The sequence below is a fragment of the Bos grunniens genome, chromosome 18 (assembly GCF_055505025.1).
Source record: "Bos grunniens cultivar Pamir isolate PY7600 chromosome 18, Bosgru_T2T1.0, whole genome shotgun sequence".
Lineage (NCBI taxonomy): Eukaryota > Metazoa > Chordata > Mammalia > Artiodactyla > Bovidae > Bos > Bos grunniens.
The window spans coordinates 14,342,820-14,356,241 of NC_141182.1; the positions used below are offsets into that span (position 1 = coordinate 14,342,820).

Below are 13,422 nucleotides of genomic sequence, written 5' to 3' on the forward strand. Positions count from 1 at the left end.
GTTGCACTCCCTGTAGCTGTGCGTCTCCTGGACCGTCACACAGACTCAGCCTCTGGACCTGCCTCTGGAGTCTGTCTTCTCTCACGTGGCAGGACGAGTCTGAGACATCCTGTGCCAAGCATCATCGATGGTGTGCATGGGCTGCCTTTTGCTAACCTGTCCACCACCGATGGATACTGGATTGTGTCCAGTCTTGGACAGTTACTAGTCAGGCTGTTGTGAAGGTTTGTGTGCAGGCTGCTGTGTGAACATGTCCTTACATCTCATGGGCAGATGCCTCAGAATGCAACTTCTAGGTGACGAGGTGGGTGTGAACTGTGCACAGAACAGTCCCGAAGCAGAGCTGATCTTACCCCCAACAGATGAGGACCCTGAAGCTTGAGCAGGTGTTCATGCTCTGTTGCCACCAAAGACAGACGGGTCTGGGGTAGGGGGCCAAGAGGTGGGCAGGGAATCTCCTGGTCAAGACCAAGAGCAAGCTCAGGGTGGGAGCTGGGACCAGGGCCAGGACAGGATTCAGCAGCACAGGGCCACCTAGGGGTCTGTGGGAAGGTGTGGAACATGCTTGGGGTGGAGGCAGAGGCCGGGGACAGAGGGACCTGCACCAGCACCCTCCTAGGGTGAGGCCCCGGGGGTGACCTGGACACGCACTGACAGGAGGCTGCCAGCACTTACTGGGCCCGGCCGAAGAGGCACCCCAGGACCCAGTGCAGTGCGGCTTCCCACCCCAGAAACCAGGAGGGGCCATAAGACAAAGTCACCCGGACACAGCTGACACCCATTCTAAAGGGTAGCGGAAGGACGGAGTGACCCTGACCACAGCCAGCATGCTCCTTGGTGGACACGAAAAGTCCATGCAGTGTGAGAGGGGCTACGTCACAAGTCAAAGAGAGGGGCTATGCCTCCATGTTGTGAGAGGGGCCATGTCCCTGCTCTGTGAGAGGGGTGGTCACACCGTGTGGGAGGGCTTACGCCTCATGCTGTGGGCGGGGCTGTGTCATGCAGTCATGCAGTGCTGGAGAGGTCACATTCCGTGCTGTGGGAGGGGCCGCATCCAAACAGTGTGGGAGGAGTCATGTCCCATAGTATGAGAGGGGCTGCTTTACGCCCTGTGGGCGGGCCCACGTCCGTGCAGCGTGGAAGGGCTTTGTCACGCAGTGTGGGAGGCTTTGTCACACAGTATTGAAGGGGCTGCGTCACACACTGTGGGCAGGCCGGTCATGTTCACGGCATGTGGGAGGGGCTACGTCAACATCGTGTGGGACAGATTTCTTTCTGGGCTGACAGAAAGTTCTGGAACTAGATAGAGGTGCTGCTTGCACAAAGTTGTGAATGTGCTAAATGCCACTGAGTTCTATGCCTTATACTAAATAACTGCATCATATATAGATTTTGCTTCCGTTTTAAAAACCTTTGGGAGCAAAAGAGGAGGAGGCCCCTAGAACCTTAAAAGACAGGCTGAAATGAACAAGACATCACCATCTAGCAAACTGAGACCTGGTCACAGACTCTCCCAAGAGTGTGGATCCCAGAATACTGGGCAGCTCATGGAATTTGCCAACTGGGTTTCCTGGGGGTTTTTCAGTTCAGTTCAGTCGCTCAATCGTGTCCGACTATTTGCGACCCCATGGACTGCAGCACGCCAGGCCTCCCTGTCCATCACCAACTCCCGGAGTCCACCCAAACCCATGTCTGTTGAGTCAGTGGTGCCATCCAACCGTCTCATCCACTATCGTCCCCTTCTCCTCCCGCCTTCAGTCTTTCCCAGGATCAGGGTCTTTTCAAATGAGTCAGCTCTTAGCATCAGTTGGCCAAAGTATTGGAGTTTCAGCTTCAACATCAGTCCTTCCAATGAACACCCAGGACTGATCTCCTTTAGGATGGACTGGTTGGATCTCCTTGCAGTCCAAGGGACTCTCAAGAGTCTTCTCCAAAACCACAGTTCAAAAGCATCAATTCTTCGGCCCTCAGCTTTCTTTATAGTCCAACTCTCACATCCATACATGACCACTGGAAAAACCATAGCCTTGACTAGACGGACCTTTGTTGACAAAGTAATGTCTCTGCTTTTCAATATGCTGTCTAGGTTGGACAGCATAACTTTCCTTCCTAACTTTCCTTCCAAGGAGTAAGCATCTTTTAATTTCATGACTGCAGTCACCATCTGCAGTGATTTTGGAGCCCAGAAAAATAAAGTCTGACACTGTTTCCACTGTTTCCCCATCTATTTGCCATGAAGTGGGTTTTTATCCTGTGACAAATATTAAAATAAAGGGCCTAAAACCTTGAAGTGAAGGCTCAGACACCAGGCCTCTGGCCCTAGAGGCTCTGTCCCGCCTTAGCTGTTCATTACAGTGTCATCACGGCCACCACCTGCCCTCACTTTTGCAGGTTCAAAAGTTGATTGTAACTATGTGGAGGGATGCCCTGAGCAAACTACAGGCATCTAATAAGTGAGCCAGGATGCTAGCTGCATCACCCCTGCTGTGAGGATGCCCACTGCCCTGCCCCGCACCCATTCCTCTTTTGCCCCTTCACCAGACAAATTACAGTCACCTAGGCTCTGACTCGGAGAAGGCAATGGCACCCCACTCCAGTACTCTTGCCTGGAAAATCCCATGGACAGAGGAGCCTGGTGGGCTGCAGTCCATGGGGTCGCTAAGAGTCAGACATGACTGAGCGACTTCACTTTCACTTTTCACTTTTATGCATTGGAGAGGGAAATGGCAACCCACTTCAGTGTTCTTGCCTGGAGAATCCCAGGGATGGGGTAGCCTGGTGGGCTGCGGTCTATGGGGTTGCACAGAGTCGGACACCACTGAAGCGACTTAGCAGCAGCAGGCCCTGACTACCCAGACAGGTGCTCCAGTGAAGCAGACGTGCCCTGCATCCAGCTCTGGGTGCTGGGCGACCACCAAGGTGACCTAAAGACCTGGGGCATTTGGGGCCCCAGCTGCTGCTCTGTGGTCCCACCTAAAGCTCTGCTCTTAGCTGCTGGTGCTTTGCCCCTCGGTGTGCACCTGACCCTAGGTGGGATCCCCCTGTCTGTGCACGAGGCGGTCCGCGGGTCTCCCCCCACCCCACCCTGGTGTGCCCACATGACGTCAGGCAGCTCCCAGCACCTCCACGTGCAGGCACTCTCCAGAATCCTACTGACCGCCTCTGTTCCTCGTGCCTCCCCACCCTTTGCAGGCTCTGTGGGGACCCCGCTGCCCGGCGTTGAGGTGCGCATTGTGTCGGAAAACCCACAGAAGGACAGCTCCCCCTACCTTATCCACGCAGAGGGAAGTGAGGAGAATACCAAGGTGAGTCTGTTCGCACTGGTGGCACGTGGGCATTGCACGGCCATTACCACCCAGCAGGCCGGTGGCAGAGGTGAAGTCCCCACCGCACGGGGCAGCCCCCGGACCACAGCAGTGCTAGTGGGCCTTGACTCCGGGCACTGCTGGTGTTTAGGGCACCGCCCACCATGCAGACAGTGCAGAGCAGGGTGAGGCCAGGCTTCTCCCCAGCTCCTTCCTCTGAGCCGTGTTGAGGGGGGTCAGGAGGGCCTCAGCTAGGACAGCCCGAGCTGACGGTGAGACCGGCCCCCCAGCCTAACAGTCACCCTTTTGGACAAATTCACTGGAAATGGAGATTCCTGCTTGGGAAGCCACTGTCTATTGTCTGTTTTTCTAAGATCCGGAGGTGAAGGGAAGCAAGGACTGTGGTCTCATTTCAGTGAGGACTGTCACAGCCACAGGCCTGCTGGTCACAAGTGATCAGGGTCACAAGTGATCAGGGTCACAGAAGAGGTCGGGATTGGTGGGAAGTGGAATTTTTAAGAGATGGTTTTATCTACAGCAGCTCTTTATACTGTGGACTTCTGTTAAAGCTGAAAGTAGCAGTGTTTCCTCATTTCAGCGTTTTTTTCCTTCCTGCCCGTACTCTAGCATCACCCCCGCGCCCCCCACCCCACCCCTCACCTGTGCCTGGAGGGGTCCTGGCATCCCTGCCCTTGTGGACCTCGATCTCATCATGGGAGATGGCAGCATCCAGGAGATGGTTGTTGAATGTCTGAGATCGAGCCCGTGGGGGGAACTTGGGTCGTTTTTACTGTAACTTTATGAAAAATGACATCAATGCTGTGGTCTGGGCATGGGTTGGAAAAGAATTTTCAGACAAAAGGCAGAATGAGAGGAGAATGGAGTTTATTAAGATGGGAGACAGTGAGCTGACACCTTTCGTAGGCTAGTAGCCAGTTTTTACAGCCTCAAGACAAAGCTCCTGCTGGAAGAGTGGCATTAGGTGATTGGTTAGGGTGCTATAAGGTGGGTATTTTTAGCTAATGTGAGGTCAGGGAGCTGCTGGTTTAGATCCTGGGGGCTCACGGCAATGGTTGCTATGGGACTCGGTTGTTCTGGAGATGACCTTGGTATAGGGCTCCACAGTCAAGAAGTATGTGTTCCTTTAACTCAAGAACCTCTCACCTGGGTTGCTTTTGCTGGGCATGTGCCCTCTTGGCCTCTCCTCCCAGGCATGATGGGCCTCTAGACCAGCCTTGCTCATGTCCACAGTGTTTGGGCAGATTTCAGGGTGGCCTAGAGGTCCCCAGCCCTGGTCATCACTCCCTGACCAAACTCTGCCTGGGCTCTAGCGTCAGCCCAGCTGCAGGGCCACACTCACATCCACAGGATCCTTTTTTGGCTCTTGGCCTGTTCCCTGAGGTCCCCTCTGCCTCCTCATGGACTCCTGCCCACACCCGAGTCACCTGCCCCAGCGTCCAGCCCTCCCTGCAGTATCGGGGCAGCTTCCCCCCACACCCTTCTCCCCGCACCACCCCTCCAGACGCTCAGCCCGCCCCCATTTTTGGTGTTTTTCCAGGGACCCCGCACTGGAGGAGGTCTCCCCAGCAGAGGAACAGTGTGGATAGCTGGGCCCATAGGCATCAGCAGCACAGACAGCATGGGGGCCCTTGCACCACCCTCCTCCGGGTGCCTGAGCACCTTTCTGCGAGATGTCTTGGGACCTGCTGGAGAGAACACGGGGTGGGGAGCAGGTCCCTTCTCAGTCACAGCCAAGCCTAATGACTTCGTGCCTGTGGGGCGAGCAGCCCGCCCCCTCCGCCAGCTCCTGCTCCAGCCTGTAGGGCCTTCCTCACTGAAACATGCTCAGAATAGGAGGCTCTGAAGTGGCAGCCCGGGCCCTGAGCACCTTGACAGTCAGAGAAGGAAATGAGTGGTCCACAGGGGTGGGGCTCCAGGGCCCTGGGGACAGTAAGGGTGAGGAAGCTTGGGACTTGGAGCTCTAGGCGGCGTGCTCTGGAGCATTTCCAGTTCAGTCGAAGGGCCTGTGGGAATGGAGCTGTCTGGATGGCTCACCAACAGGTCTTTTGCCCCCTCGGCCACGCGCCGCCCCCCCCCCATGCTTGTGCTCACGAGAGGGGTGGCAGTGCCCCCACTCCAAGGCTGGGCTGGTCTCTGGATACTTCTCACCGCCCTGCCCCTGTAGGGACCCTGTAGAGAGAATAAAGCGAGTCTCCACACGGGGGCAAAACCTGCATGGAGCCTCCGCCCAGCTCCCCGCGCTTAGTGGGACAAAGTGGCAGGGTGAGGCCCAGAGGCACGGCACCTGGGCTCAGGCCTTGCTGGGGGAGCTGGACGCAGGTACTGTGCACTGCTGGCGGCGGTAGAGGAGGACGCGGGCTCCCAGGTACACACCTGGTCTGAACACGTTGCTGAAAAGTACTGGTTATGTCCCTGACCTGGGACTCGCAGCAAAACCCTCCAGCTCTCATCTGATGGATGCCCACACTCCACACAGTCCAGACAGGAGGGACTGTAATGTTCAGAAGTCAGGGGGCCTACTGGTGATGTGGTTCAGGGGTTTTGTTAACATCTAATTGGAAATCACTTCAAACTTAACGGAAATTTGCAAAAATACCTGAGTCAGGAAAGCCCGCTGGCCTGTGCCCAGTGCACCTGTCCTTCTCCACGCATGCGGGCTCACCCTCCTGACGGTGGCCCCAAGTGGGCGTCCACTCCTGCCGGTCCTTGGCTCACTGCCTGCACACCCCGCCACCCCACCTCCGTGCAGTGACACCATGTGGTGACTTCCCCCTGTGCAGGCTCATCAGGGGTCTTATTTTGTCCATATGGAGGTCCAGTTGTTCATATGCTATTTGCTGAGAAGACTACTCTTTCTTGTTTGTAAAGTATATACCTATTTGAATATATGTGTTGTTTAGTTGCTCAGTCCTGACTCTTTTGCACCCCAAGGGTAGCCTGCCAGGCTCCTCTGTCCATCTCCTCTGGGATTTCCCAGGCAAGAATACTAGAGTGGGCTGCCATTTCCTTCTCTAGCCGATCTTCCACACCCAGGGACCGAACCCACGACTCCAGCATTCCAGACGAATTCTTTACTGCTGAGACCCCAGATATATTTTCTTCCACTGTATGTGTATCTGTTCTTCTGCAGTATCACAGTCTTGACCACTGTGACTTTATAGTACATCTCAAAATTGTAGTGTTAATCTAGCAACTTTATTCTTATTCAAAGGTTTTTTGGCTGTTCTAGTTCTTTTGCTTGCCCATACCATTTTAGGAATAGTTTGCCTATATCTACAAAAAATCCTTTTGGGAGCTTGGTGAAAATTGCATTCAACTATATATCAGTTTGGGGAGAGCTGACATCTCTACTCTGAGGATTCTTTCGATCTGTAAACCTGGTACACCTCCCCATTTAGTTCTGCTTTGGCAGGGGTTGTGTGAGTGAGATCTTCAGCATGCTGCTGCTGTACATGTTCTGTTAGATTCATACCTGAATATTTCCTCCTTTCTCCATCTCTTACTCCTTTTTCTCTTTTTCAATGATTGTAAGTAAGGTCAGAATTTTTTGGGGTTTTGTTTCTAATTTATCACTAGTATATAGAAATACGGTTGATTCAAGCTATTCACTTTGTATCTTGGTAAATTCATTTTTTAACTTTCAGTTCAGTCGCTTAGTTGTGTCTGACTCTTTGCGACCCCATGAACTGCAGCATGCCAGGCCTTCCTGTCCATCACCAACTCCTGGAGTTTACTCACACTCATGTCCATTGAGTTGGTGATGCCATCCAACCATCTCATCCTCTGTCCTCCCCTTCTCCTCCCACCTTCAATCTTTCCCAGCACTGTGGTCTTTTCCAGTGAGTCAGTTCTTAGCATCACGTGGCCAAAGTATTGGAGTTTCAGCTTCAGCATCAGTCCTTTCAATGAATATTCAGGACTGATTTCCCTTAGGATAGACCGGTTGGATCTCCTTGCAGTCCAAGGGAGTCTCAAGAGTCTTCTCTAATGCCACAGTTCAAAAGTATCAATTCTTTGGTGCTCAGTTTTCTTTATGGTCTAACTCTCACATCCACACATGACTACTGGAAAAACCATAGCTTTGACTAGATGGACCTTTGTTGGCAAAGTAATGTCTCTACTTTTTAATATGTTGTCTTGGTTGGTCATAGCTTTTCTTCCAAGGAGCAAGCGTCTTTTAATTTCATGGCTACAGTCACCATCTGCAGTGGTTTGGGAGCCCAAAAAAATAAAGTCTGTCACTGTTTCCATTGTTTCCCCATCTATTTGCCACGAAGTGATGGAACCATATGCCATTGATCTTAGTTCTCTGAATGCTGTGTTTTAAGCCAACTTTTTCACTCTCCGCTTTCACTTTTATCAAGAGGCTCTTTGATTCTTCTCTTTCTGCCATAAGGGTGGTGTCATCTGCATATCTGAGGTTATTGACATTTCTCCCAGCAGTCTTAATTCCAGCTTGTGCTTCACCCAATCCAGTGTTTCTCATGATGTACTCTGCATATAAGTTAAATAAGCAGTGTGACAATATACAGCCTTAATGTACTCCTTTCCCGATTAGGAACCAGTCTGTTCTTCCATATCCAGTTCCAACTCTTGCCTCTTGACCCTCATACAGCTTTCTCAGGATACAGGTCAGGTGGTCTGGTATTCCCATCTCTTTAAGAATTTTCCACAGTTTGTTGTGATCCACACAGGCAAAGGCTTTGGCATAGTCAATAAAGCAGAAGTGGATGTTTTTCTGGAAATCTCTTGCTTTTTTGATGACCCAATAGATGTTGGCAATTTAATCTCTGGTTCCTCTGCCTTTTCTAAATCCAGCTTGAACATCTGGAAGTTCATGGTTCATGTATTGTTGAAGCCTGGCTTGGAGAATTTTGAGGACTACTTTGCTAGCGTGTGAGATGAGTGCAATTGTGTAGTAGTTGGAGCATTCTTTGGCATTGCCTTTCTTTGGGATTGGAATGAAAACTGACCATTTCCAGTCCTATGGCCACTGCTGAGTTCTCCAAATTTGTTGGCATGTTGAGTGCAGCACTTTCACAGCATCATCTTTCAGGATTTGAAATAGCTCAACTGGAATTCCATCACCTCCACTAGCTTTGTTCGTAGTGATGCTTCCTAAGGCCCACTTGACTTCACATTCCAGGATGTCTGGCTCTAGGTGAGTGATAACACCATCGTGATTATCTGGGTCATGAAGATCTTTTTTGTATAGTTCTATGTATTCTTGCCACCTCTTCTTAATATCTTCTGCTTCTGTTAGGTCCGTACCATTTCTGTCCTTTATTATGCCCATCTTTGCATGAAATATTCCCTTGGTATCTCTGATTTTCTTGAAGAGATCTCTAGTCTTTCCTACTCTATTGTTTTCCTCTATTTCTTTGCATTGATCACTTAGGAAGGCTTTCTTTCTCTCCTTGCTATTCTTTGGAACTCTGCATTCAATTGGGTATGTCTTTTCTTTTCTCCTTTGCCTTTTGCTTCTCTTATTTTCACACCTGTTTGTAAGGCCTCCTCAGACAACCATTTTGCCTTTTTTGCATTTCTTTTTCTTGGGGATAGTCTTGATCACTGCCTCCTGTACAATGTCACGAACCTCCATCCATAGTTCTTCAGGCACTCTGTCAGTCAGATCTAATCCCTTGAATCTATTTCTCACTTCCATTATATAATTGTAAGGGATTTGATTTAGGTCATACCTGAATGGTCTAGTGATTTTCCCTACTCTTTTCAATTTAAGTCTGAATTTGGCAATAAGGAGTTCATGATCTGAGCCACAGTGAGCTCCCGGTCTTGTTTTTGCTGACCGTATAAAGCTTCTCCATCTTTGGCTGCAAAGAATATAATCAGTCTGATTTTTGTGTTGCCCATCTGGTGATGTCCATGTGAAGTCTTCTCTGGTGTTGTTGGAAGAGGGTATTTGCTATGACCACTGTGTTGCGTTCTCTTGGCAAAACTCTATTAGCCTTTGCCCTGCTTCATTCTGTACTCCAAGGCCAAAAATGCTTGTTACTCCAGGTATTTCTTGACTTCCTACTTTTTAGCTTTAGGACTTTTTAAAAATTATTTTTCCTTGAGGTTTTCTATATACGCAGTCGCAAATAGAACAAATTTGTTTCTTTTACACTCTGTATCCCTCATTTCTTTTTCTTTACTTATTGCCCTGACTAGGATTTCCCATATGATGTCAAATAGGAGTAGTAAGAGTGAATGTCCTTATCTTATTTCCGATCTTATGGGGAAGGTATTAGGTCTTTCACTGGAAGCATGACAGTAGCTAGACTTTCTGTAGATCCCATTCCATTTTTTATATGCTGAGAGTTTTTTCTCATGAATGGATATTTTCAAATGTCTTTTCTGCATTAATTTCTTCTTCCTTATTTGGCTGCTAATATGATGGATTATGGCCTTCCCTAGTGGCTCAGATAGTAAAGAATCTGCCTGCAATGCAGAAAACCCGAGTTCGATCCCTGCATTGTGAAGATCCCCTCAAGAATGGAATGACAGCCCACGCCAGTATTCTTGCCTGGAGAATCCCCTGGACAGAGGAGCTTGGCAGGCTGCAGTCCACGGGATCAGACACAACTGAGCAACTAACTCACATGGTGATTGCACTGAATGATTTTTCTTTTTTTAACATTTACTTATTTATTTGGCTGTATTGGGTCTTAGTTGTGGTACTCGGAATCTTGGTTGCCTCATGCGACAGTCTCTCACTGTGCTGCACGGGCTCTGGCTGCAACCCCATGAACTGTAGCCCGCATGTGGCACCTTAGTTCCCCAACCAGGGGTCAAACCCTTGTCCCTTGCATTGCCCAGTGGATTCTTAACCAGTGAAGTCCCTGCATGATTTTTCTAATATTGAACCAGCCTTGCATTTCCAGGACACACCCACTTGGTTATGGTATATCATTCTTTCTATATAGTATTGGATTTGCTTTACTGACATTTGTTGAGGATTTTTGCATCTGTATTCGTGACGGATTTTAGTCTGTAGTTTTCTTATACTTTTTTTGTCTTGCATATGAAGGTAATGCTGGCATCATACAATTAGTTGGGAGGTGTTCCCTCTTTTATTTTCTAGAGAAGATTGCATATAATTGGTGTTACGTATTTTATAGAATTTCCACCTAACCATCAGGCCTAGTGGTTTCTTTTTTTTTATTTTTGGAAGGTTTTAACTATGAATATAGTTTCTCTAATAGTTATAGACGATTCAGATCATCTGTTACATTTGGGGTGAGTTTTGGTAGATTGTGGTTTTTGAGAAATTGAATACTTTATGCATGGCGTTTTTCACAGTATTCCTTTATTGACCTTTTAATGTCTGCTTAGTATAAAGTGATACCCTTCTCACAACACATATTGATAATTTGTCTATTTATTTTTTTCTTTGTTATTCTTGCTAGAATTTTATCCATTTTTAAAATGTTTTTTTTTTTAATTCACTTCAGAATTCCTTGATTTTTCTCTATTTCTTTTCTCTTTTCAATTTTAATTGGTTTCAGTTTTTATCTATATTGTTTCTTCTACTTGCTTTTGGCTTACTTTTCTCTTTTTCTTTTTTCTTAAGGTAAAACATTAGGTTATTGATTTGAGACTCCCTTTTTTCTAATATATGCATTTAATGATATGAACTTCCCTTTAAGCGTTGCTTTAGCTTTGGTGGTTTAGTTGCTAAGTCATGTCGGGCTCTTGGAACCCCATGAACTGTAGCTCACCAGGCTCCTCTGTCCATGGAATTTTCCAGGCAAGAATGCTGGAATGGGTTGCCATTTTCTTCTCCAAGAGATCTTCCCAACCCAGGGATCAAACCCATGACTCCTGCATTGCAGGTGAATACCACTGAGCCACCAAGGAAACCTTACCTCTGAAATTTTGATACATTGTATTTTAATTTTCATTATATTCAAAATATTTTCTATATTCAAAATATTTTCTAATTTCTCTTAAAACTTTTTCTTTGATTGATGGATAAGTTAGAAGTATGTTGTTTATTTTCCAAGTTTTAAAATTTTTTCTTTTATTGATTTCTAATTTAATTCCACCGCAGTCAGAAATGAAGGAAATGGCACCCCACTCCAGTACTCTTGCCTGGAAAATCCCATGGACGGGGGAGCCTGGTAGGCTACAGCCCTGGGGTCTTGAAGAGTCGGACTCGACTGAGTGACTTCACTTTCATTTTTCACTTTCATGCATTGGAGAAGGAAGTGGCAACCCATTCCAGTGTTCTTGCCTGGAGAATCCTGGGGACAGAGGGGCCTGGTGGGCTGCTGTCTATGGGGTCACACAGAGTCGGACACGACTGAAGTGACTTAGCAGCAGCAGCAGTCAGAAAACATACTCAGTGTTATTTCCGTTTTTATAAATTTGTTGAGATGTGTTTTATGACTCAGAATGTGGTCTTTCTTGGTGACTGTTCTGGTGCACTTGAACAGTGTGTATTCTGCTGATTTTGGTTGGGGTGTAAATGTCCCTTAGATGAAAACGGTTGATGATGGTGTTCAGGTCTCTCTCATATCTGTGCTGGTTTTCTGACTACGAGTTCTAGTACCACGTGAGGAGTGTTGAATTCGCCAGCCAGAATTGTTTGTCTGTTTCTCCTGTCAGTCATGCGCAGCTTGTGGGATTTTAGTTCCCTGACCATGGATTGAACACAGGCCCGCAGGAGTGAGAGTACAGAACCCCAGCCCGTGGACCCCCAGGGAATTCCCTATCGGTCTTTTGTTTTGTGGACTTTGAAAGTCTGATGCTTGGTGAATACACATTTATAATTGCTCTGCCTTGTTGGTGAATTGACTTTTATCATCATGTAAGGCCTTCTTCAATAAACAATGCAAAGAAATAGAGGAAAACAATAAAATGGGAAAGACTAGAGGCTCTTCAAGAAAACTGGAGATACCAAGGGAACATTTCATGCAAGGATGGGAATAATAAAGGATAGAAATGGTATGGACCTAAAGAAGCAGAAGAGATTAAGAAGAGGTGGCAAGAATACACAGAAGAACTATACAAAAAAAGGTCTTAATGACCTGGATAACCACGATGGTGTGGTCACTTACCTAGAGCCAGACATCCTGGAATGTGAAGTCAGTAGACCTCAGGAAGCATTTTTACAAACAAAGCTAGTGGAGGTGATGGAATTCCACCTGAACTATTTAAAATCCTAAAAGATGATGCTGTTAAAAGTGCTGTGCTCAATATGTCAGCAAATTTGGAAAACTCAGCAGTGGCCACAGGACTGGAAAATGTCAGTTTTCATTCTAATCCAAAGAAGAAGCAGTGCCAAAGAATGTTTAAACTGCTGTCCAATTGCACTCATTTCACATGCTAGTAAGGTAATGCTCAGAATCCTTCCAGTTAGGCTTAAGCAGTACATGAACTGAGAATTTCCGGGTGTACGAGCTGGGTTTAGAAAAGGCAGAAGAACCAGAGATCAAATTGTCAACATTTGTTGGATCACAGAGAAGGCAAGAGAATTGTACAAAAACATCTACTTCTGCTTACTGACTACACAAAAGCTTTTGACTGTGTGGATCACAGCAAACTGTGAAAATTTTTTAAAGAGATAGGAATACCAGACCACCTTACCTGTCTCCTGAGAAACCTATATGCGGGTCAAGAAGCAACAGTTAGAACCAGACCTGGAACAACTGACTGGTTCAAAATTGGGAAAGGAATACGACAAGGCTGTATGCTGTCACCCTGCTTATTTAACTTATATACAGAGTACATCATATTAAATCCCGGGCTGGATGAATCATAAGCTGGAATCAAGATTTCTGGGAGAAATATCAACAATCTCATATAAGCATATGATACAACTCTAATGGCAGAAAGTGAAGAGGAACTAAAGAGCCTCTTGATGAGGGTGAAAGAGGGAAGTGAAAAGGCTGGCTTAAAACTCAACATTCAAAAACTGAGGTCGTGGCATCTGATTCCATCACTTCATGGCAAATATAAGGGGGAAAAGTGGAAGCAGGGACAGATTTTCTTTCCTTGGGCTCCAAAATCACTGCAGATGGTGATTGCAGCCATGAAATTCAAAGACGCTTGCTCCTTGGAAGGAAAGCTGTGACAAACCTAGACAGAGTAT

At 47.5% G+C, this 13,422-nt stretch overlaps 1 protein-coding gene across 2 annotated transcripts in view; it reads left to right on the top strand.

Annotated features, from left to right (window-relative positions):
- ACSF3 (acyl-CoA synthetase family member 3) overlaps positions 1 to 13,422 on the top strand; it is a 44,506-nt gene that overhangs the window by 12,845 nt on the left and 18,239 nt on the right. For both annotated transcript variants that reach the window (XM_086350343.1, XM_086350342.1), the window contains exon 6: positions 3,193 to 3,305. In XM_086350343.1, coding sequence (XP_086206469.1) covers positions 3,193 to 3,305 — 113 coding nt within the window. The remainder of the gene's footprint in view (positions 1 to 3,192; positions 3,306 to 13,422) is intronic.